The following is a 24,440-nucleotide window of genomic DNA, read 5'->3' on the forward strand; positions in this document are numbered from 1 at the left end:
TGCTCTCTTTCTGAATTTCACACTGGCTTCCTTGGAGGTTCCAAAATTTGACCAAAGAAAGGTCTGACCTCCTGCCACGCTCCGAAACCTGATGTTTATCACGTGCCCTTCTGGCCCCAGGCTTTGATGCCATCGGTGACTTGTGAAGGGTTGTTCTTCACAAGCGCCTCTCAGCTGTGAAAGATCAAAGAAAGCGTGAAGGGAACGTATGTCTGGCCTTTCTTGGCAGATGCCAAGAAGACGTATCACCCGGTAGCACACCTGAAGAAATAGCACTCATTCTCTCTGGTGAATTATTCAACAGCTGAGACCATCTGGTTCATTCAAAAACTTTGATTTCATGAGCTTCATTAGCCGCTCCCTTGCGCTTGAAAGGATCCTCAGGGTTATTCAGTAGGAAATCACTCTTGACTTCTTCCTGCTTGTTAACACAATGTGACATTTAATTGCAGTCAGTAGAGACCTGGTTTAGTGCCGGTGGAAGTTCAGAGCTGACCTACATTCAGAAACATATTTATACTTGCCTCCCTCCACTGGCTTTCAGGGGCAGCCTGAGCAGAGCAAGCCTGGCACTTGAAGGGAATCACCTGTGATAATGAATGCATCTTTTCCCTTAAATAGAAGTCCCTGTTCACAGTGTAGTTTGACCTGCCTGTTGTAAAGAGTTTCAGCTGGCTCAGAAAGCGACCTTTGCAGAGACAGCCCGTGCTATGGCCCTTGTCCTGATGGGCAGGACCTTACACAAGGGGAAAACAGGAGCTTGCTTTGAGCTGCCTAGAAACGACAACTCAAACATGAATACCAATCAATGTCCCTGCTCTTTTTGGTGGATTTCCACCATACTTGTCTGTTTTTCAGCAGTTTCCTGAAAGAAAGTGCAGTGGTGTACACTGTACAAAACTTCTGCAAGTAATGAAAGTGCTCCTGTGCCTCAGCTGGTATCCCCCCCACCCCGTACTTGAAATTCCATTTCTGAATCCCACCCAAACAGTGTGAATCCCAGTCTTGCGTCCACCTTCAGATATCTCGAGTGGTGCCACCACCCTGGCAGGGAGGTGGGGACGGCTGCCCGACCCGTGTCAGACCCCTAACGCAGCAGCAGCAGCAGCAGCCGCATCTCTCCACCGACACCAGCCAGGAGCAGCCGCAGCGCAGGGGCTGGGACTTCACCGGACAACCCCACGCAGACCCCCCAAACTGACCTGCCAGGCAGGACGGGCCCCGAAATGCCTTCTCACTTCTTGTGTACGAAGGGAAGGAAAATCGCTCCAAGAAATAGGAGAAATCAGCATCTGAAGAAATATTCCATAATGTTATTCCGCTCTTTTAATATTGGAGGAACAACGACAAAAAGCAAACAAAACCAACTCACCCCCCTGCCCCAAGGTACTCCCAAAGGGTCGGCACCGGGGCACAGAAAGAGAGGAGCTTGTTGCAGAGAAGCTGTTCTGACAAAACTCACCGCGGTTTTGAAAACTCAAGGGAATGGGCCTTCTCTTTCCTGTAGGTGTCTGGCCTGACAACTGACTTACTCAGAGTCTGACTTCCCCCTTCATCTCCTGAGCAAGGAATACTGGAAGGGATTACGTTTTACAGAATATATACGGAGGACCTGGAGCAGCGAGATCGTATAAGGTTGCAGAAGCAAAATATAAACAACTAGCCTGGGCGAGCTGCGTGGGGAAATCGGCGTGGCGCAAGCTAAGGTAGGAACTTAAAATTGTTACGGCTCTTCTAGGACAGGGCATTTCTGTGGCACGAAGCGCAGCAGGTTAAAAGGAGACTCAAAAAGGCTCGGTGCTTTAGCATTTAACACAGTTTAACTGTTCTATCACACAACAAGGTAACAAACGGGTCTGAGGTCAAACTTCCAGCGTACCTGATGAATTTAGAGGTCCATGCCCCATTGAAAGTCATTGCAACTTGTTTCTAAAAGCTTTAAACTTGCACGGAGCTTCTGTAAACATAATCCTGCCACATGCAGTTTTCTCTGAGCGCTGCAAGACAGCCATGGTGTATCTGTTTGTTTTTTTTTTATCAGCAAGCCTGACAGAAAAGACACATTTTACTGCAAGATATGAGATTTAATTTTGAGTGTAGGCTAGTGAAGCCAACCTACAGCAGCAAGTCCTTAAGCAGTCTCCAGAGGAACAACCTCCCTGGCAACTGGTTTTTCTGGTGTATAGGTTCAACTGTTTAAAGTCTTCCAAGCAAAACTCCCCCCAGCCACGTGTTCCCCCTCGTGCAGGCTGCTTGTCATATGAAGTCTTCCTAGCAAACGGGAGCAGGATTTTGTAATGACCAGCTGGTAGAAAGAAGGAAAGTACATTGTGTTACTGGGCTGTCAGAGCTGCAAGGCCGACTGTTTAAATCAGCCTTTAAGGACCACAGCGTTAAACAGTATATTGAACATCTGCCTGTTGCTAAAAATTGGCTTTTTTTACAAGACAATCTTGGACTTTTCTGGATATACAGTAATTTAGATATTTGTTCCTTATAATGAGGGCAAAGACTGAGCAGCACCATCTTACTGGGGACAATTATAAACTCTGAGCAAGACAGATGCTAAGACCATCTGCTTTAAGAAAGACAGCCTTCTTACCAGCAAGTTGCATGAGGATATGTGGGATATTTCCCTCTCTTGCATATGAAAAAAGTCCAAGAAAAAGATGGCACAAGGCCAAAGGAACTATCAAGTTTCCCAGGCAGAACTCCAAGAATGATGGAGATATAGTTCACTTATCTGTAAAACTTCCGCTGTAAAAGTAATTGGTATTAATAAAAGTGTCAACATATTGGCACATCATTTCTGAAAGTTACAGATGCATGATCAAGGGGAAAAAAATGATGATGCTGTGACAGCAGCCCGGCACGCCAGCTTGCATGTATCCCTTCCCGGCAGCGTAGCGCCCTTGCCTCCAGCCCTCCCAAGAAGCTCCTTTCGGCTCAAATCACTTTGTTGCATTCTCTGCCTAACGTTAGAGCAGAAAAAATTGGGGGAACTCGAAACACGCTCTTCCCTTTCCCCCCAGCGCTGCTTTTTCCCTGGCTCTGTCTGCTCACACACCGAGTTCAGCCTAGGGGTCTCAGTCTAGACTTGTTCTGACCAACATCTGTAACAGGCCAATTTCTGGAAAAACATGAAATTGGGAAGATAAGAGAAGGACATGATTCGAGTTAATTAGCCCAGGAAGAAATCTTTTCCCAGGTGGCTGCTGCAGAGACAAGTCTAGACTCGCACAGACACGCGCTGTCTATCCTTGTGCACGGCAAACTAGCCGACATCGTGAGCTTTGGAGTCTGCGACTCTCGAGCCGACAAGAGGAAATTATCCTCATAAAAATTCCCCCTGCAGGCTTCAATGCAGATGTGAGAAATTCCACAAAAGATTAACACGGTGACCAACTGAGAGGGACAAAGGATTTTATCTGAACGTTTCTAAGGGAATTTTGGTTCTGGGCTTGTTGTTAACATTTAATCCCAATTCATCAACTCCAGCAGAATTTATTGAGTCAACGTTTCTTATTTTTGTTCCCCAAAGACAACACCTAGTATATTACTACAAAAGTTTATACACTTATTTTTATACTTTGTATATACTATATATGTATATTTATAAAGTTCTGCCTGGTAGGTGATGTGGAAAAACACAGTACCAACTAGAGAGCCAAGCATTTTGTGTATTATGATTTAAAGGCTTTTAAGCATTTGGGAAAGGTGTTTCTCATATGCAAGCTAATATACATTCCTGCGAGAAGTTTTTGCATCTGCTCTATTCCTTCTCTCCTCCCCACTTCCCTATACTTACAAGGGGCTCATGGTCAGGGCACACGGCCACATATCCATTTAGGAAACGTATCTGAAGGAAGAAAGCAGTTCCAAATTATTTCAGCCCACTTTCTCTTGAAGCAGCACCAGGGGCAGAGCGCACACCAGAGCTCAACTCCCAGCTCAGGAGTCAAGTCCTCCCTGCGAAGAGAACCACGTTGGAAATTCACCCTCTGCGACGTGGCAGCAGCTCACTCCCACCCGCGCCCTGAAGAGCCTCCGAAGAGGAACAGCCTCCTCTCCCTGCCGAGGGGACAGTCCTCAGGACACGCGGGACCGGCGCTTTCCTCTCTCTCTAGGCTCTAACATTCCCCGTCTCAGTACTTGCACGGGCGCAAGGCAAGGCAATACCCAGTTACCACCGGTACAGCGCTTGTGAAAACAGTCTGTGGGGTTTTTCAGGTACACAAGGCTACCAAGAAGGGAAAGTAAACAGAAACGTGTAAACTTGGTGCAGTTATGTGACAGCATGGACGGACAGTGGAAAGATGCTCAAGCTCAGCTTCAGACAGTTGGTCTAAAAATGCGTAAGCTCCATGTTCACTCCCAAGGGCCTAACTTCAGCAAGTACTCTTCGAAAGAAGAGAATTGTCTTGTTAATCAATCAAAAAAACCAAAACCAAACCAAAAACCCACAGAACAACCCACTCGTTTCCTTCTGTCTACAGAATTTGAGATTCCTTGCATCTCATCTACAGAACTGCCTTATCTTCGATCCTGCTGTCAAATTAAGGCAATTACTCTTCTGCTATTGTTTATAATTGATGAGCAGTGATTGCATTTATAGTAAACAACGTAGTGTAATTCAAAACTGTAATTAAAGACTGATCAATGGGATAAATTCATTACATATTTTTATTTCCATTATGTGCTCAAAAAGAGAGCAGAGAGGGAGTTGAAAGGATTTTCTTCTGCTTCCAACTTGCACTGTTCATACAAAACTAATGCAAGAGAATGAGTTTATCTGAATGCTGGTACAACTGCAAATTAAAATACCAAACGGTAAGGAATATTTTACATGGACGCTGCTAGACACAAGAATTGAATGAAGATAAGGAGACATTTTATAAAAAAGATTTATTAAAAATAAGTTCTTTAAAGAGAAAAAGTGTGACATGTATATACATTAAATTGTCAAAACCTTTATGGGGCTTATAATACAATGTATTCCAAACTGAACAAGACACATTCACTTCTTTTTTAAATATGTCATGCTTATTGGAACATAACAGCATATGGGAAGAGGAAAAAACCCAACACTTAACACACAACTATTGCAAGCAAAATCTTGAAATTGAGGACTACTTGCAAAGATGAAACTCAGTAATCAGCATGATGCTATTGTTAAATACAGACAGAACCCCAGAGTTTATGAATACAGTCTTCAGTTGACACAGTTTATCTGACAACTGCTAGCTTCCGATTAGTTCATTTCTACTGTGAATTAACAGATCTTAGCAAGTGGGTTTGTGTTCTACAAATGTAGAAGTATTTTGGGGACAACAAAATACCACCTAAAACCAGGTAAACAAATGCATGTTTTTCAGCTCTATTGCAGTAGATATCAAAGATTTCTTCTTAGGAAGAGAGTTACGCGATTGCTGGTTTTCTTCTTTCATTCCCCACATCTCTGACAGCCAGAACCACAAAAATAGTTTTTCTTAAAATTTTTTTTATTTTACAAGAGTGTTTCACACAAACAGTGACATGACAAACTAACACTTGATTCTGCATGCTTCAGATGACCTCAGCTTCTCATACTCAGAGGTCATATTTAGAACTATATCCTTTCAGTTGTATCTTCTGAAGATTTCCCATTTTTTATTGCATATTTACAGCTAGCTGAGAACTGCAGTATTACAAATGTCTACCCATTCTTACAGCAGAATTCACTCTAGTCTCAGATGTATGCACGACTTGCATCTTTTGATCTTTGTAGCATCCTCTTTAGTCCCATAGTTTAATAAGACCATCCCAGCCACACGTAATGACTTTAGATGTTTCGTGTGGATGCCACACTGCACCGATACAGACTTTATCATGCGCTTTTAATCTGCTGTAGAGTTTTGTTGTCTTCCAGTCCCAGATGTTAAGTTTTCCATCTGCATCTCCAGATATCACATAGCTATATTAACAGGATTAAAATAAAAGCTGTATCATGTGTGAAGACTGCTTGTATTATAATACTTTTACATTGCTCAATGGAAAAGAGCTTCACCCAGAGAGCTGCCTGTCTGACAATCTGCAAACATACCTACCAAAGAATTAGCATTCATTCTGTGCTTTAAAGCACGCAAGTCCTGCAGAGGGTGATTCATCAACTGCGAGGTAAATGTGCTAAGCAATGCGATTATACCATACACTGTGTTACTGGAACTAAAGAGAATACATCAGCAAAAGAGAAAGTGCCAGAAGTTTCTCTAAAATTTATAGACACTTCTCTCCACTTTTTCCTCCAGTTTTGCTGACGTTATTCTCTGGTTTTTATAGTAATGAATAACTTGTGTACGAACAGTGGTAAATGTATGGGCACATTACTGAGCAAATTGGATGAAAAAGATGGTTCTCTGAAAAAATAAATTAGGACACCCACACCAGACCTGCAAATTGGGAAAACCTGTCAAGTCTGAATCCCAGGTATTCTGGACAAGTGCATATTGTCGGAACAGACCCTGTACTGCGACCATGCACAAAAACAGCCAGATGCAAGTCAGAAGTGGAAGCCTCCTGCGCTGTACCAGGGCCGGGTAAAACAAGGGGAGTCTCTGGATGGTTTAACAGCAGTGTAGATCATCTTTGCAGAATGGGGAATCTGGACTACATGGACTGTTTTCTAAATATTGCTCAGAGCAACCACTGAGTATAGCTTAGTCCTATCAAATGACAAGAGTAAACTTTCCGTTCTGCTGCTTGGCTAGAGAGCTCTGATGCCGAGTTAATAGGATGGTTGTGCATCAATGAATGTTGCAGAGGATTCAAAAAGAAATTTAGCATCTGTGCCAGCAAGTTTTAGGATGAAGCTCATTCACACAAAAGCTTACCTCATGTCAGGTGAAAAATCCACTTGACAAGCATAGCCAGCTACCATGTGACCTTTGAAAATTTTCTTTTTGTTTAATCTGAATCTGTTCTGAGCTCCAAAAATCAGAATTTGGTTATCCATCGACTGGCAAGCCAACCATTTCCCTACAAATGCAATAAACAAAGGTGGTATCAGAGTGCTGCACCTGAAAAAACAGACTTAAAACATTCCAGTTAAGATTTTTATAACTTTTCTTGCACTATCTTAATCCAGATTTTCATTATGTATCAGGGTTCTAGGTAGCAGCTGATATTGCTTCTGCCTGGTACAACTGCCAAGAGGCAACACCTTACGTTTGACAGGATTTGGGATGCCTATTACTACAAAATGCACTCAGGACTCTAGAAAAGCTCTGCCTGTTACAAAAATGTGCTCCATCAACCCCACTGACTTACTGGTAAGTTTTTAAGCTACTGAGTAAGCTTGCTGGTGCACACAATCGAGTAATTCAGATGAGGGGAAAAAACCCCATCTAGCTGCAATCTATTTTGATTACCTGTTTTGTGGGTACTCTAAGATGGTCACCTCTTATTTTCTTAGACTCAGGAGTCTGAAAATCCTTACGTTTTTCCAACTACTTAGTATTCTCTGCCCTAATGGAATACAATTTAATAGACCTTTAGTGAAAGAAAAACACAGGCTTTTCTAATCTTAACTCTACCTCATTTTGCGTCTTGGCAGTGCATTAACTCCTGCCTGAGAATCCAGTGAAGATGATGTGCTACAGAACACCATAGAAGAGACACTTCTGTCCTGAACCCTGCATATTGTCACTGCCTTTCCAGTGTTTCACACAAACAGTGATAACATAAAACGTGCTGACTTGACTGTAAATCTGGCACATTTCCAGCTACTAGCTTGGAATTTGAGGATTTTCTTCAGCCTCTCAAAGAAACGAATCAAGTGTATACCCCAAGCATGTTACTCTCCTCCTCTACTTTTAAAAAGGTCTGTCTCCTACATCACTCAGGAGGAAAAATTTAATTGATGAGATTCATAAATCGGTGCCCCTAAGCAGAAAAGTTCCAGATCTGTAAAATTCTCAATTTACTTTTCTTTAAAGGACTCATTTAACTCCAAAATGATGCATGATGTTTCTGGTACAATCTGTAGCATTACTGTTCCGAAAGAACTTGTTTTGTGTGATATTGGATGACTGCAGGTCGAGAGAATGTTAGTTAATGTGACAGGTGATGTCTTGAGCTGAAAAGATGACTACTTCATTCCTAACATCATTTACTGGCTCATCTCAGAAATCAAGCACTCAAATGCTGGCCAGCCAGAACTGGAAAAAGAATGAGAAATCCAGTATTTCAATGTGGAAGAATGAGATGAACTGAAAAACTGGATGGGAATACAGCAAGTTGTGCAAATTTCAGACAGAGGGGTTGAAAAAGGCCAGCATGGGAAGCTAACATTTTTAAACCTCTTTTTCCAGAACCTTCCTTTTTATTTTAGAAACCCACTTCTATTGTTAAGAATAAAATATTTATACTGCAAAGCAAATACAATTTGATGCTGATAGCTGGCTTAAAATGTTAGCTGTGCAACAAGTTGATCTGCCACTACTCAGCATAATGAGACTGTTAACTGTAAATCTGGCAACACTTCAATAATATTGACACTAAAGCTATTTAATTTTGGCCAAAACAGATAACAGAGATTTTGACCTGTTAGAAGGATTTTCACTGATTACTGGAGGCACTAAACCTTTATCCTCCTTCAGTTTGATTCTAATTGAAGAACATGAACACCAGTGAAACATTAACATACAGAAACACTGAGATAATTTAGGATTTCTCTTATGCAAGAGTTATTTGGGCTATATTTGGAACAGAAAGGAACAGCATTAACAGGATCACGTACAACATCAGTTTCTGCTTTAACAGTGGCACCACAAGGACTGCTGAACTTGCTTAGTACTTTGCAGCCATTGTCAGTTCCCACCATTGTTTCTCTTAATATTTTAAATACAGCAGAGAGCACATTGTAGCTCTGTAAAAAGAAAGAGTCCTTTTGCCCTGTCTGGATGAAGGTCTAAATTTAAATTGATACACATATCCTGATATAACCCCTCATTTTGACATACTTGTTCTTCTTAAGACTTTTAAATCAAAACCAGATCCAGCCAAATCTTGGAATAAACTGATAAACACACTGTTTTGGGGGCAGGGGTAGCATGGGGTGACAGGTGGATGCAACATGGCAACCTTACAGAGATATAATCAGTAAGACATGCCTATGTAAACTAGGCCTAAAAGGCAGTAAAGTGTTAACCTACCATTTGGAGACAAAGTCACGGCTGGCATCGAATGCATACTTGGCTCAGCTATGTACTTGAAGTCTACAGGAATGTCCCTGCAAAAGGAAGAAGTATGTGTTTTCTGAACACATGGAGATGTTCCAAAGGGTTGCCTCCAGTCAGCTGATGTACTCAGCCACTGAACCATGGAGAGCGTATGGTGGCGTCCAAAGGAAGAATGTGCAAAAGCTCAAAAATATTGTGAATGCCCACCTAGAGAGCTCCAGCTGTGGAGCCATCTACAGGACAACCTCTGATAGAGCGAATTTACCCCAATCAAATGGCCTACAGTCTAAAGCAGGATCATAATTCCAACCGTTAAGAGTAAAACTGTAACACAAAGATACACTATGGCCTCCAGTTTAATGGCAGCTTTTACAAAATTCTTATATAGGTAGCAAGAATAGACTGATACATGCAAATATCTTGTTCGAATGTCTTACTGACTTGAGTTTTGTTTTAAGTAGAATATTTCTGCTTTTTTCTTTTCTTTTTTTTTTTTCAAAAAGGAAAAGAAAACAGGAGTCTCGTCTCTCTAACAATGCCCTTTTCCTCCTGATTTCCCCAAATGGGATGCCAACCAATTCCAAATGTCCACAGTTGAACTGAACTGTGAACTCGCTGGTCTCAACTGCATACAGGACTGTGCCAGTGTATGTTAAGAACATACACTGTCCTGTACAAAAGCCTAGGGAACAACCAAGTACAGTCTAATCCTTACTCTGCAGAACTGTCATTTGGTTTTGACTATATAAATTGAATTACTAACGGTCCGTGCATATTCACAGTATTCTTCATACCCTACACTAGACGACTGGTAAAAAGGGTAGGCATGCATGTCTTTCTCATTAAGCAAAAGAAATTTCCAGCAGAAAATAGATTTGATTAATGTATTCAGCAGAAAACACATGCAAAATGTTCTGTAGCAACATTAATTAATACAAAGGGGATGGTTATGACTTCATTGTCTAATTCACACACGAGAAGGGCTGCTGAGACACTATTGGAACAGAGAGCGTGGGTGGCTGCCTTGTACTAGCTGACCGAGCCTTGCTGGATGGCAATACTGTTGACATTAGCAAGGTAATTACTCCACAATAAAACAGAATTGTAAGTTATTTCCCGTCATCTTGTGTTAAGCAACGTGCACATGGGCAGCAGGGTGAGAAGCTGCTCTGTTGTCAGGAAGCAACACAAATGCTCCTGTGAGTTAAACGTGAAAATCATTTACCCCTCAGCAAGAAGGGCAACCTACTTAATACACTGTGGATACCTGCATGCGCAGGAATAACTGGCTTCCAAGCAGGCAGACCTAAGACTACTGTTGGACAGTAAATCTGTAAAGGAATAACAACAAAAAGCCCACATAATCTCTGAGGCTGACCAACAAGACAGCACAGGAGATGCAGCCCCCTTGTGCCCCATCCTGTCCTTTGCATCAGTACCCAAACAGCTTCAAACCCCACCTGCAACAGGACCCAAGGTCGTTGCTGCAGTAAGGCCAGATCCTGATCAGCCCCCACCATCCAACACTGCCTGAGCCCACCAGTCACCTGGAGTCCTCAGTGCCCGGTAAAAGCAATCCCACTGGAAGCCCCGTTAAAAAAAAAAGTCTTACCACAGAAGATGCATCTCCAATGCTGAATTGTACTGCAGTAAGAAATTTAAATGCAGCGCAGGTTGTCCTGCCTTCTCTCCCTTTACAAATGAAGGCAGGCTCATCCACTGGAATTTATTCAAGACAGCTCTGCTTTATGTTGAAACCTACCAGACACACTTAGGACAGCTGCAGGATACGCTGCATTAAACTACTAGGCAAAATAGAGACACATTTATGTTTCACATTTGCTTCCAGTCAAATTGCTAAATTAGTAATATCAGCCTGCTCTCTTAAAAAAAACCAAAAAACTTTAAAAGATGCTGTCGTGATTGCCTGACCTCAACACTGATGTGATATATTGTTTGTTCAAATTTTTAAATGTAAAGATCTTAAAGTCCTTTCCCCACTTCATAGCATTTCTAAGGCTGAAAAGTTTTAAATATCAAAAGTAGTATCTGCTAGCCAAGATTTAGGAACGTGATACTCTGGGGTTCTAATACAACTTCTTCCCCAACCAGGAGAGAAAAAAATCCTTTTAAAAAAGAAGGGGTATGGGAGAGGTGGGGGGAACCAAACCACAAACCCCAAACGCAACCCAACCCAGTTTTAGGATCCACACATCATGAAGAGCTGTCTCCAGAGACTATGGTATCTTTACCAGGAACGATGGAGAGAAAAGGCCAGTTGAGGGATATAGCTTTACAGAGATGACAAACCTCTTAAGCCTCTCAGGATAATAACTAAGCTACCACTGTACAGTTCTTGCTTTGCTAGATGACTTGAAAGTAAAAGGAAATAGAAGCTTCCAAGGCCAATTGCCCAAATCATTTCACTGTTTATCCAAGTAGGACCAGACGCATATGAAGCGGGCAAAAACTAACTAACATTTTGCATTTCTAGAAGAAAGAACACAGAATACCATACCCATGCCAACTTTAATGTCCCTGCTGTAACACAATCACATGAAATGTGAAAGCAGACAAATTTTAAAGTACTCCCATTAAGATTCCTAAAGAAACCATTTAATATGCAAGAGTCTGTGCTATACTTGCAGTCTGAACTTTCAGCAACCAACTGCAATCCAGTGTACAGCACAGTGAAATGTATGCAATGGGATAAACTCTTGGGGAAAGGAGATTTAAATTCTCAGGGGAGAAGTTCCTCACTGTGATGAGGTCTGACATGGCATCCCATTACCAGCCCTGGCCAAGTCAAACTGTTTACAAAACATACTAGAAAATTCCTCCAGACAATTGAAACTAAGCAATTAGACCAGCTTTAATTACTGGCTTTTAAGGCCATACTCAGGTCGTAATTACTTCTGCTTTGTTTCTGTAGGATACTGAAGAAATATTGTGCTGAAGAACATATGAAGAAACACACCAAAAGGTGCAGTAACCAAATCACCCTAAGTTGCAAATAATTTTCCTTATGAACTTAGGAGAAAAGGGTTTGAGGTGCAGCATGAAATAATTTGCCATGGAGGTTTTCAAGCTCTAAAAGCTTCTGTAGTGAATATATTAACTTAGTTTTAATTGCCTTGTAAAAATCTGGATCTTGAAATTAAAGGAACGTGCCTACAGACCCATTAACATATATCATGGCAGGCTGATGAGGAAGGTTTTTGAGTTGTGTCTAGGAAGACAGCATTACATTTGCTTTTTATAAAACCAAAACATTTGCTTTCAAACAAACAAACAAAAAAAAATCGCCAATGACTGCATTACAGAATATTGCCTACCGTTGAGTTCCCCATTATCTGACCAAGGGAGCTCTTTCTTCAGTGTGTAGCAAGCTCAGTACATATTTTTGCTTCAGAAGGAAAAAAACTTCTGCTACTGGAACAATCAGGTTGCGATGTTCCCATGCCAGAACCTTTTCGCCTTTCCTGCTCTTCCCCACAGAGTGACTAAATCCACCCACTTCGCTATTTATTTCAGCCATCAACACAAAGCTCACAAAACAAGGGCAATCCAATCTCAAGGAAGTAACAGATTTGTGCAAGTGAGATCACCCTCCCACTCGCCAGAGAGGAGACATTCCTTAGCAGAAACGATATTGTAAAGATTTTTCTTTAAGGAGCTCAGTAAATGCATGGGTCTAATTATGAAGTACTAACAGAGGCTCTCTTGGAGTGACATATGGTGACAGCATTACATGTCTAGCCTAAGCCTGGGTTCCCAGACTTTGGTCATTACCGCCGCTGCTATTGGCAATGATAGCAACCGATCACAGACATGCTGAGGGTTTTGTTGGCTGCTTGGGTAACACTCAAATACCACAGATTGGAGTCTCTTGCCTAGGTTTAAAAAAAAAAAAGAAAAAGAAAAAGAAAAAAAAAAGGCAAGCTAAGAAGGAACTGATTAGTCACAGAGCTGTCAAACTAGTGTCCGTATTGTGCAACAGCTTTGCATGTGCGAACAGCAAAAGGAAATGGATACCTAAAGATATGGGAGTGATTATTTCAAAAAGAAATTTGAAGTTCTAGAGAAATCTTAAAAGTCCTAAGCTGAAAATCTTAGTACCTAGAACCTTGTGGAAAACATTTCAGATAGGAGAGATTTGTTTTCTCCCCAGATATGTTAAAAATTGGAAGCCATTTAAAATGATGTTTCTTATGAGTTTTTCTTGGATGGACTTTCACTTTTCTGTCATCTATTGTATTCATACTGTGTGTATCAATGATTGCCAAAAAAACCAGACTACCAGAAAACCAGAAATGAAGCTACACTAAACCAGTTATTTCATACACGGGCCAAATACTATATAATACTATGCAGATCCAAGTTCAAAGCATTCAAAACTGACACACACTAATGTAACAGAGCAGACATTTCTTTAAAAGGTTAATTTAAGGGCCAATACACCCCCGGGGAAAGGAGAGAGAACAGAGATCACTAATAGAGTGCAGCATGCTTCAGGCTGACAGGACTGTCTTATGCTTTCTTCGGGGGAAGAGGAAATCTATGAAGCATCTCAAGCATTAAGCCAGAATAGGGTTTTAAAGCTAGCTCTTCCTCAGCTAGCTAGAGCTCAGTACACTCCAGTGTCTTATGTGCTATGTATACTTTTAAAAATAAACTCTCTTCGCAGTTTGCTTATAATATACTTTAGGTTAAAATTCAAAATTTTTAAAAACTTACCATTCCCAGACTCTTAAACTCTTGTCATCAGATGTACTCACAAACCTTCTATTTTCATCCACAAACACAATGGTGTTGACAGCTCCCAAATGCCTATCGTATTCCTGCACAATCTCACCACTTCGAATATCCCACTACAAATAAAAAAGTCAGGTTAAGACCTTGTTTTTTACTAAGTACCAGAATTTTTAGAGGAAGAGATATTAAGTAGACATACCTGCACAATTTTCTTGTCTGACATTCCTGCAACAAAGAGATTTTGTTTATCTTCGTCAGGATTGAACTTGACACAATACGGAACCTTTCTGTTTGTGAATCTTGAAATACATTGCCCTGCAACAGAAAAGCCATTCATAGTGCATCAGGTTGGAAGTTCTATGGGCTGATTAGCTCTTTGTAGATTGTGATGAAACCTATTCATTTTACTTTTACTTTACTAACACCAGAAAATACTTATTTTAAAGCTCTTGAGAGGATTAGAGGGTAGAATTTACCCTGCTCTTTGATTAGACCTTCTTTCACATGTTTGTATGCACGCACCTGTATGAACACATACACATACAAACTGTTCTGTACCTTACTACAGCTTTCCAAACAATATAACTGCTCAGTACCCTGTATGTCATCAGGGCATATCAAGGACATCAGGACTGGTCAGGATATCACAAGCTGAGCACTGTCTTTGCAAACCATCACCTCCTTAGGATCAAAGGTCTTCTCTACAAGAGACTTAAACTCGGGCAAGAATTCCTCAATCCTAAGTCTAGAAAAGGATAACAGTAATCCAACTGCAAAACAAACCACTGACCTCCTCTCATAGCCTCAGCCATAAATACCCTGATTGCATGTTATCCGTAACTTACAGGAGTCTGTTTTAATCCAAAAGCTCAATACGTTTTTCAGGTGTCTAAATAACTGAGTTCAAACTCAAGACTGGAGAATTTGACTTAATACCTTTCTGGCTGTTACCTGTATAAGACTAGTGGCACTGCTAGCCAAGAAAGCTAATGTCTTTTTCAAACACGGAAACTTCCTGTCTTAGGAATGGACTTAAGTTTAAAAGAATATTGACAAAAATCTATGTATCTTTTTAGCTTAAGAAACTATTTGGAGCAGAATGTTACAGAGCATCTCCCAGGCAGTTCTGTGAGAGCATCAGACCAACCCTCCAGCTCCCTATACCAGCAGCTCAGTTTCCACCACCTTTTCTTATTTGGAGTGCTCTTCAAGTTCAGGTTAACCGAAAAATAAAGTGAAATAATTCTTCTAAATTAAGCATATTTAGGTCAAAACTGTGATTTCATTACTTATTTTCATGCCTGTAAATGTAAACACGCAATTAACTGATTTGGTAAATTTTGACTTTCTGCTGAAAATTGTTCTAACATTACAAGTAACTATCAAACTTCTCAAATAAAAAGGTATATGAAATACAGATATATAAGCAGCGTCAATTGCACCACTACAGCTAACAAAATGTTTAGGAAAAAAAGACTATTCATCCTGTAATAAAAGCCTAAACACTGAAGTACAAGACAATATTAAGGATAATTGGAAACAACCCAACTGATAACATATCTTGACATTTACTATCAATTAAACACAGTGCCAAATAACAGTGTCCACAAATACAAGCCTACCTGTTTCAGTGTCCCAAAGTTTAAGATAGCGGTCATACGCAGCACTAAGAAACCGAGTGCCAGCATTATTAAAACAGATGTCTCGAACAGCTTTACTATGTCCTACCAGACAGAAGAAAAATGCAACGATAGACTTTTATCTACTCATGCTCAGAATTAATGGGGGTTTTTTTAAACATTATTCAAGTTAAATCAGCTTTCATAAATTGATATATAAGCAGAACTTTAAGTACTATTGGCTTCAAAGATTGTTCTGGTCACAGTTAAGAGCTGCAAGAAAAGTTTAAAACACTATAATAAATGTCAACATCTAATGAAAAAGAAGAGAGACAAACGCTACAGGAGATACACTTACAGGAGAAACATTTCTAATTATAAAACAGGTACAAAATATGGGAAATATTAGATCAGAAAATTAAGAATGCTTTCATCTGGTGTCAACCTTGCTACCCCTCAACCCCAATAGTTTCAACTGTCCACTGCATCAGACTTGTAGGAGATCTCTTTAGTTAAAATATTGGCACAGTAACTTAAATATAGCAAAATAGCAGGTGAATCTGGTTGGTAATAAGGACCTTTTGAGAAAAACAGTCAAACTGTTCAGAAAGAGCAGTCTATTGAGAGGATCTTTTCTGAGCGATCAGCTTCACCACGCTGCTGTCATAAGAAATATTAGGTGCAAAAAGACTTCTTTGTTGTTACTCAACATATATTCACTCAGTGTTCTAGAAATGTTCCCATTTCAAAAGGAGAATCAGCTACTTTTGTTCTGCATTCAAGGCTGCTAAGAAGTATGTATTTCTCTCTCTCTCTCAGCTATCTGCTTTAAAAATCACCTGTTACATGAACAGACAGCACCTGAATGTAAAAACAAACAAACAAAAACAAATAAAAAATTTGCCATGCTTTTGCACTAGAAACTCAGCACAGAAGACACCACCTATTTAAGGTGGGATCATCAGACCATGAGATGCCCTCACTGCATAAAAACAGAGGGCTGCTGTTCTCAACATGAAGATGGGGCAATTTATTTTCACAATTTTGCCTTTGGAAAGGAGTCTCGCATAAAGTATTGATGACTGCAGTACACTAATATTTTGTTTTAAGGGTTGTAAGGTGTTATACATCAACATTAAATTGCTTGGAATAATGACAAAGTTTGACTAAAAACTTGCACCTTTTTCAATTCTTATTGCCAAAATCATACTGAATACTGTTTGCCTTGGATACCTACAAGTCCTCTCTATGATAAATTAATAAGCTAACCTAAATCATATCCTTCCATGAAGTTGTTTTAAATATACATCAGTTGTTTTTTTTTTAAAAAAAGACTTATTACCAATAAATGTTCGTAGACATCTTCGATCACCATATACTTCCCACAGCTTGGAAAAAAAAAAGAGGGAGGAGGAGAAAAGATGTCAGTTGTTAAACAATAATGATGCTGAAATTAAGTGCAAACATATATGGCAACATCTTTTAAGAAATTAATTACAAACATGTGATATCTACTGATTAATCACAACTATCTACCCAGACATTCACAAGAATGCTCCATCACCTTCTTGTTAGCAAAACCCCCTTAAAGTAACTAAAACCTCCATACCATATTCCAACTTTAAAGCCCTAGGGTTTTTCTAGTATTAAAAAAAAATAATAATTATCAACTTCCCAATATGCTGTATGCTGGAATAAAATGACATTAGTTCAAGACCACAAATGCTACAGTAAAACACTTCAGCAGAAACCTATTGCTAGTAGTAAAACCAGGCTTCACAGAAAATGAATTATTATAATAACAAAGGCAATAACCTGAGGAACTTGTGACCTTCTATTATGAAATGATTAACACTGTTCTAACACCCAGTTTTTTGTATTATTTTAATCTTTGTTCCAATGAATTTGTAATTTAAAAATCAAGTGAGGAAAAATAAAACTAACACAGACAAAAAGTATTTGGCAGAAGTACCAAATATTTAAGTAGTCTAAAATGCATTGTCTGCATTCAATGATGGTATAAAATATACACATGAAAACAGAAAAATAACTCACCTTAATTTTGCAATCCATAGAGCAAGACAACAGTATATGCCCAGAGAGAGGAAACAATCTAACTGCACTGACACCCTGTAAATAAGGACATAATTAAACAGTAAGTGGAGCATCTAGATATTTCCTCAGTTCACTTGCCCTCTTTACTAAGCAAAAAGCTAAAGATTATCTTCATAAAATATACAGACACTGTATCTTGAAAGGAAATAACCTCTCCACATTCCATTTTAGAAACAGTAATACATTTTGAACAATTGTTATTGGCAACAAATTGATTCACTTCAACAGCTGTATATATACCCTCCTTCAACCCTCACACCATTACTGTGGTAAACACAGCAAAGAAATACAAACTGTGGGTTTGAGCGACTGTTTCTGTATAACAAGCCTTTTCTAGTGGGGCAGATGAGGAATTTTTCCACAAAAGTTTTTGACTAGCTCCATTTCTCACATATATTACCAGTGGCTTCTACCCACTGAACTCAGACTCCCTGGTCACAGCATCTTCCCATCTATCTGTATTTCAGGTACTCCTTCCAGAAGTCGTCCAAAGAACCACCAAATACTCATGGTTTGATGTCCCTTCTTTCCATTTCGTGTCAATTACTCTATTCATATACCATTCAGTTCCTTCCACCCCTACTTGGGAGTTGGGTGCTTTATCTTCTTTATTATTTACTTATATCCTCCAGCTTTTCTAGGTTTGTCAGCCCATTTTTCTTTTGATTCTCTCATCAATATTGTTATTCATTTTGTTTGAAGGAAAAAGCTACTTTACACATCAGTCTGTTCTAATAGGATAATAGGCAGAGGAGTGACTAGAGCTTTGGGGAGGATGTGTTATTCTGGAAAGCACCGATAGTTGCAGCTATAAGCTCTTTGATGCAGCAATCACTAAAGAAGTTTAGAGCTGTGACACAGCTAAAAAAGGGTAAAAGCTAGAAGTGTGTCTTCCTTTCTTCCATTTTTCAAATATCATTAAGGTGCTGTCTAATGCAGCACAGCATATTCCCTCAAGCAATACTGAAAATTAGAGACAAAAGGAGCAGCAAATTGAGTATAAGCTTTACAAACATGATCAGTGAAACACTTTTTAATACCAAAAGTAGTTATGAGCTCTGGCACAAGAAGAAACTGTAGATGTTAAGTAGCATCAAAGAAAACTCTTTAACAATGCACACCTCTCAAGGTAATAGCTGTATTTGGGAAACCTGTAATGCTGGCACATCATAATCACAAAACCTACATAACTTTTCATAAGCTTGATATGAAATAGCCCTTAAGTACTTTTACTGTTTAAAAAAACCCCAACCAAACCCAAAACATTTTCAGGGATGTCTAGAATTAGTCTTACTCTTATTCATGTAGTAGTTCAGGAAGTAACTCCAAATCCCACTGAAGTCACTGAATAATATTTGTCTCTTTAAAGGAAGTCAGGAAGTCACTATGTTAATGAAAAAGTGCATGCAGGTAAACAACTGCATTTGACCAGGCAAACAAACACCTTTGTGAGCATGTAATGTAACCAACTACATGCATGATGTGGTGAATATGAAAATACTCCTTCCTTCTACTGATATTTCAGTAATAGAAGTTACTAGCTTCAGACACAAGTGCAGTGGGGTTTTATGATGCATGCTCACAAACATGACTTCCTACCTTTGTATGTCCAGACCACACATGGATTTGTTTCTTTGGAAGATAGCACTTCTCAGGCGGCACTGTAGAACGGAGATTAACTCCAACATCTTGAGGAACATGAAGATAAGATCTCCCCTGATAGTCATACATTTCCTTAACTGAAAGGTAAATACAGAACTGTGAGAATCCAAGAGCCTGTATTTAAGAGGTTCTAATCTTCAAAAGGTTCAACAGCCACACACAATTACGGTTTTTCTCAACACATCTGCTCTGCTATAAGGAGGAGGTGGGGGTGGCAGGGAGAGGGGGAAGAAAAACCCACTTCATAGGATACAGATGTGGAATCTTATTTGACATCAGTTAAGCTCAAATTAAGTCATTTCAGCAAAGCCTGCTTGGAACCTGATAACCTGAACATTAACACAATCTCCCACCTACACATCTTACTCATCATCAAACAGCCAACAACGGGTTGCTTACACTAACTCTAGACGGATTATAATGTGCAACTCTAACCCCGGCATTTGCTTGCAATTTGCATTCTGTGCTGTGTCAGTCACGTCACGTCAACAGAATTACAAATCAGAGAAAAAAAAAGATCTATTTGGCCAGTGTGAACTAACAGTAGTCAGCAGCAGCTAAAAACTGCTCTTTAACTAGATTTAAGAAGTGATTGGACAGTCAGATGTGCAGGGATGCATTGAGCATGGAAATGGATATTTCAGAGTAGACCTGTGCTGGATAGCCATGACATTAAGCTGTGCACCGACTAAATTAATTCCTCAGTTTCTGGGATATTGTTATAGCAGTTTTGATTGTACAAGCGACCTCCTGCACAGTATCAATGTTTACACATGTCTACAAAGTGGCATATTTCCAGAATGTTTGTGTTTGAGAAGATTAAACTTAAATCTTGTAAGGTGTTTCACTGTGAAACTTCAGGCAGAGACCATGAGAAGTTGGATACAAAATAATTATTCTAAAGGAGGCTCAATGGCTAAAATTTCAGGTTTGTTATGCTTGTCACTGTTCAATAAATATTGTCACGATCTACTACATATGAACAGAATGAAGTACTAATGTCAGCAGCGCATATCTCATAGCCACTTCTTCCTTAATGCATAGAAAGGATGCTCCATCCTGTGTGTGTGAGCCTGTCTGTAGAAAGTGGTAAACAGACTCAGTTTACCTAACTGTGCCAAGCAATATAAGGCAGGACTATTTTGCATGCAGAGACTTGAAGTAACAGTTTCCAAAAATCACTTAATTTTACTTACTTACCAAGCCATCTTCTTTGAAGGTACCACATGCTATAGGCTTCCATTGGGTAATTATTTGATATACAATTATTCATAGTATGACAGCAAGAACATTTACATTAAGAATTGAGGAAGTATAAAGTCCAAGTGATTTTCTAAATTGTATGTAAGCCATAACTCAAAGCAATACCTGCTGATGAAAGTATTGACACATAAAACTGCAGTAATTCTGAAGCTGAAACTAAGCCAAATTCATAACTTTAAAACGTCTGCTCTGGAAAACAGGAAAGGGACATGTGCGTCTGGTAACATTAACAATAAATAAATAAAACCAGTATCCTGAAAGATGACATTTCCACACTACTCTTCACAGTATGAAGTGGAATTAGTCCAAGTTTATCTCTTTCCCTGTCCTTTATGCTTATGCCTGTGAGCGCTATTATCTCTAATACAGAAACATCAAGGTGCCTCAGCAAAACTGCTGAGGCTGTCTGCCATCCTTACTAATTAACACAGCAGGCAAGAAAACACAGTGAACAAGAAAATGAGAACAGGCAGGAAGATGCCATTACCATGTAATATAGTCTTCTCCTCTCCAGGTTTATCATCTTCTAGTTTTCCTCTCTTCTGCCTCTTGGCTGTTATTTCATCTAACTCTTTCTGTTCCTCCTGGAAAAATAAAAAAAGATCTTTTAAAAATTCAGGCTCACATATGCTTAACAAAATCCAGAACTGTACTACCATTTACTTACTATTAAGAACACATTTATTTGCTAAATGAGGTTAGAAATATTTCTAAGCATCAATAAAGAGAATACCTTTATGAAAACTAGAATAGTTTGAAAAGCTATGTACACTGAAAAGAATTAAATATTATCTTTTTATTCATAGACTACAGCTAAGCATCACTGACTGAACAAGGATGTTTGCTGGTTGGAGGGTTGGGGGTGTGTGTGTTATTGTTCTTTTCATTCAGCTGGTTTTTTTCTTTTTTAAACAAGTTTTAATTTCAGTTATTTTCATGCAGCTTCTGTTTATAAACCTCTTTTAATCAGACTCTACAGACTACACAGAGATACAATGAATTTTATTTCCAAACAGTCTTGCAAATAATTGAATGCAGACTATTTGGAACACCTTATTTGTATATATTACCTGAAATGTTTCTATCACCCTAAAACATAGCATGGATCTTCTGCTTGGACAAACTACTAGTGCAGCTTGTTCTCTGTTAAAACCACTGCAATATACTAATGACTTGTATCTATTGTGTTTAAGTAGTACTTACTTCTGATGGTTTGGCTACTTCTTTTTCATCGACATACTTTGCCCATGGTCCCAGAAAACCATCAATATTAGATGCATCATTCTCCTTGAATTTCTTTCTTTTTTCAATTTTCCTTTGTCCCGTTTCAAACACTGTTAACCCTGAACAAGGAAACAATACACTGCCTAGTTGCTAATACAAAATACAACATCATAAATCACACCATAGTCAGTTTAAAAGAAAAAAACACCACCACCACTCCTTCCAATATACATCGCAAAATGGAAAAAGCGTTTGAGCAAAATTGGCCAAAGCATTGCTAACTTTTCTGACTATGAACACTGCTAACTATGTACAGTAACAGAAGAACCACTTAAACTGTGTGTCATGGTTTCTTAGTGTATTTAAGCATGGATGTTCCCATGCATTTTTAACAATAAGTCTGCAGACTTATTGATGTATGAATACATCAATTTTCATACTTTAGATAGTGCAGTGTTTGAAAGTAAAGTCCTAACAATTGGCTTCTGATCCCCCTCACCCCTCTCAGTTCCCCCCAAAATGAAAATAAGAGAAGTCTCCCCAAACACCAACCACAACTGTGTAAAAATTCATAGGATCATAGAATGGTTTAAGTTGGAAAGGACCTTTAAAGGTCATCTAGCCCAACCCTCTTGCAATGAGCAGGGACATCTTCAACTAGATCAGGTTGCTCGGAGCCCCATTCAGCCTGACCTTGCGTGCTTCCAGGGATGGGGCATCTACCACCTCTCTGGGCAACCTGGGCTAGTGTTTCACCACCCTCATTGTAAAAAATTTCTTCCTTGTATCTAGTCTGAATCTACCCTCTTTTAGCTTAAAACCATTAACCCTTGTCCTATCGCTACACACCCTATTAAAAAGTCTGTCCCCATCGGCAGTCACCTACCTCCAACCACTACCTTGTTCTTTCATATAAATGCTAGCTTTTCACAAATGCTGTGCCCTCGGAATTTGTCAAAACCATTAAACAATATCGATATGGGAGGAAAAAAAATTAAAAGTTAAAAGATGTTAAACTGATGACTTAAAAGTTTTTCAAAAGCTTGTATAAACAATTATGTGCAATTTTCAAACAATGTTTTCCTACAGCATCAGTAATACTCATCTAGTGCAAAGGAGCCCAAAAGAACTTTGTATAAACAAAGGGAAACAGGCTACGTAAAAATTGAAATAATGATCATATGAAGGAATTGTACACTAATCAAGTGTTTTATTAAAATAAATTACTAAAATTCCATTATGAAAAGGTTATTTTTTTATTTTTTAAATGATTTAATCTCAGCCATTTCTGTCTAACATCTGTAGCTGCTGTACCAAAATAAGTCTATTTTCTTTATCTTACTTCAGAAGGAAAGACTGAAATAACCTTGGATATATGCTGTGGAATAGGACACAGAAATAAAGAACCTTTGTATGCTCATGTGAATAAGATGTTAGAAAAAGACATGCAAGGGAAAACATAACCATAAAGTTTACACAGGTTCAATTTTCCAATACAAACAAGTCACTTTGAGTGTTAAATATTTTGTATCAAAGTATTAATTACAAACCCCATGCCTCCGGTAGGCAATCCTCCCAGTGGCATGCTATGCCTTTACCATTTGGCAACCTTCCAATGGTTTTTCTTTTCCAAATTACCCAAACAGCTTAACTCTGGTAAGCAGAGATAACATGCAATTCCCAACAGGAGTGCTAGAGGTTGCATACAGTGATCAGTTCGCCACTGAGTACCACAGCTAAGGTGATTAGCCCAAGGTACTGGTATCCCAACGTAGACATATGACAATTCTAGCTGAGAGAATTTAAGAGGACCAAAAAGCTATTTCAAACATACAGATCAATTCTGTTCATGCAATGGCACGTGCTAGGTTCCAACTGCAAATTCTAATTTGAAATTTGACATAATAGCCTGAAATATTTGCTGCTTCAAGAAAACAAAGCACTCCAGTATCTCTCTTCCCTCTTCACATTTACAATTGCAACACATCTTTCTTTATTGTGTCTTTGGACACAGGGAAGTCTCTCATAATTCCTTCCTTTGCCAATACCTATTCCATTTCTTAGTAAAGAAGAAATGGAAACAGTCATCAGTTGCAAGTCTGAATTAATTACCTTGATTTTTTTCAGCTTCTTCTACAGAACCAATGTATTTGGTAGCAACTTCAGGGTTATCTATAGAGGGATCTAATGCATAACCTAGAACAAGAGAAGAAATGCAATACTGTTATTTCAAGCTTTTTGGTTTTGTACAGCCTCTATTATTCTGCCCCCACCTACCCCCAAATCTCTTCCCGTTGGCTCTCAAGGAGCTAGGGATGAGGAAAGGTTGATACTTTGAAATCCCATCCACTTTTCACTTGGCCTGAGATTACTACGAAGTATTACCATGAGGCCCTTTTGTATGCATTGCTGCCAAAATGCTTAAATTTGCACAAGACAGAGAAGCAAATAAATATAATAGGGCACAGTTAAGCTAAGACAAGACACAAAGGGAGGGTAGTCACAGGAAGCAAAGTCACAGAATCTTTCTGGTGAGAAGGGACCTCAGGAAGCCCCTGGCCCAACACCCTGCTCCAAGCGAGGT

At 39.3% G+C, this 24,440-nt stretch overlaps 1 protein-coding gene across 1 annotated transcript in view; it reads right to left on the reverse strand.

Moving 5' to 3' along the window:
• Positions 1-4,895: 4,895 nt before the first annotated feature.
• The window catches only part of CDC40 (cell division cycle 40), a 42,493-nt gene continuing 22,948 nt past the window's right edge, over positions 4,896-24,440 (reverse strand). The window contains exons 4-15 of the mRNA XM_049817680.1: positions 23,969-24,052; positions 21,836-21,975; positions 21,120-21,216; positions 19,307-19,446; positions 17,648-17,722; positions 16,935-16,980; positions 15,596-15,697; positions 14,173-14,288; positions 13,956-14,089; positions 9,192-9,268; positions 6,870-7,014; positions 4,896-5,953 (exon numbers count right to left, since the gene is read on the reverse strand). Coding sequence (XP_049673637.1) covers positions 5,776-5,953; positions 6,870-7,014; positions 9,192-9,268; positions 13,956-14,089; positions 14,173-14,288; positions 15,596-15,697; positions 16,935-16,980; positions 17,648-17,722; positions 19,307-19,446; positions 21,120-21,216; positions 21,836-21,975; positions 23,969-24,052 — 1,334 coding nt within the window. The 3' untranslated portion in view covers positions 4,896-5,775. The remainder of the gene's footprint in view (positions 5,954-6,869; positions 7,015-9,191; positions 9,269-13,955; positions 14,090-14,172; positions 14,289-15,595; positions 15,698-16,934; positions 16,981-17,647; positions 17,723-19,306; positions 19,447-21,119; positions 21,217-21,835; positions 21,976-23,968; positions 24,053-24,440) is intronic.

The sequence above is a fragment of the Accipiter gentilis genome, chromosome 15, assembly GCF_929443795.1.
Source record: "Accipiter gentilis chromosome 15, bAccGen1.1, whole genome shotgun sequence".
Classification (NCBI taxonomy): Eukaryota; Metazoa; Chordata; class Aves; order Accipitriformes; family Accipitridae; genus Astur; species Astur gentilis.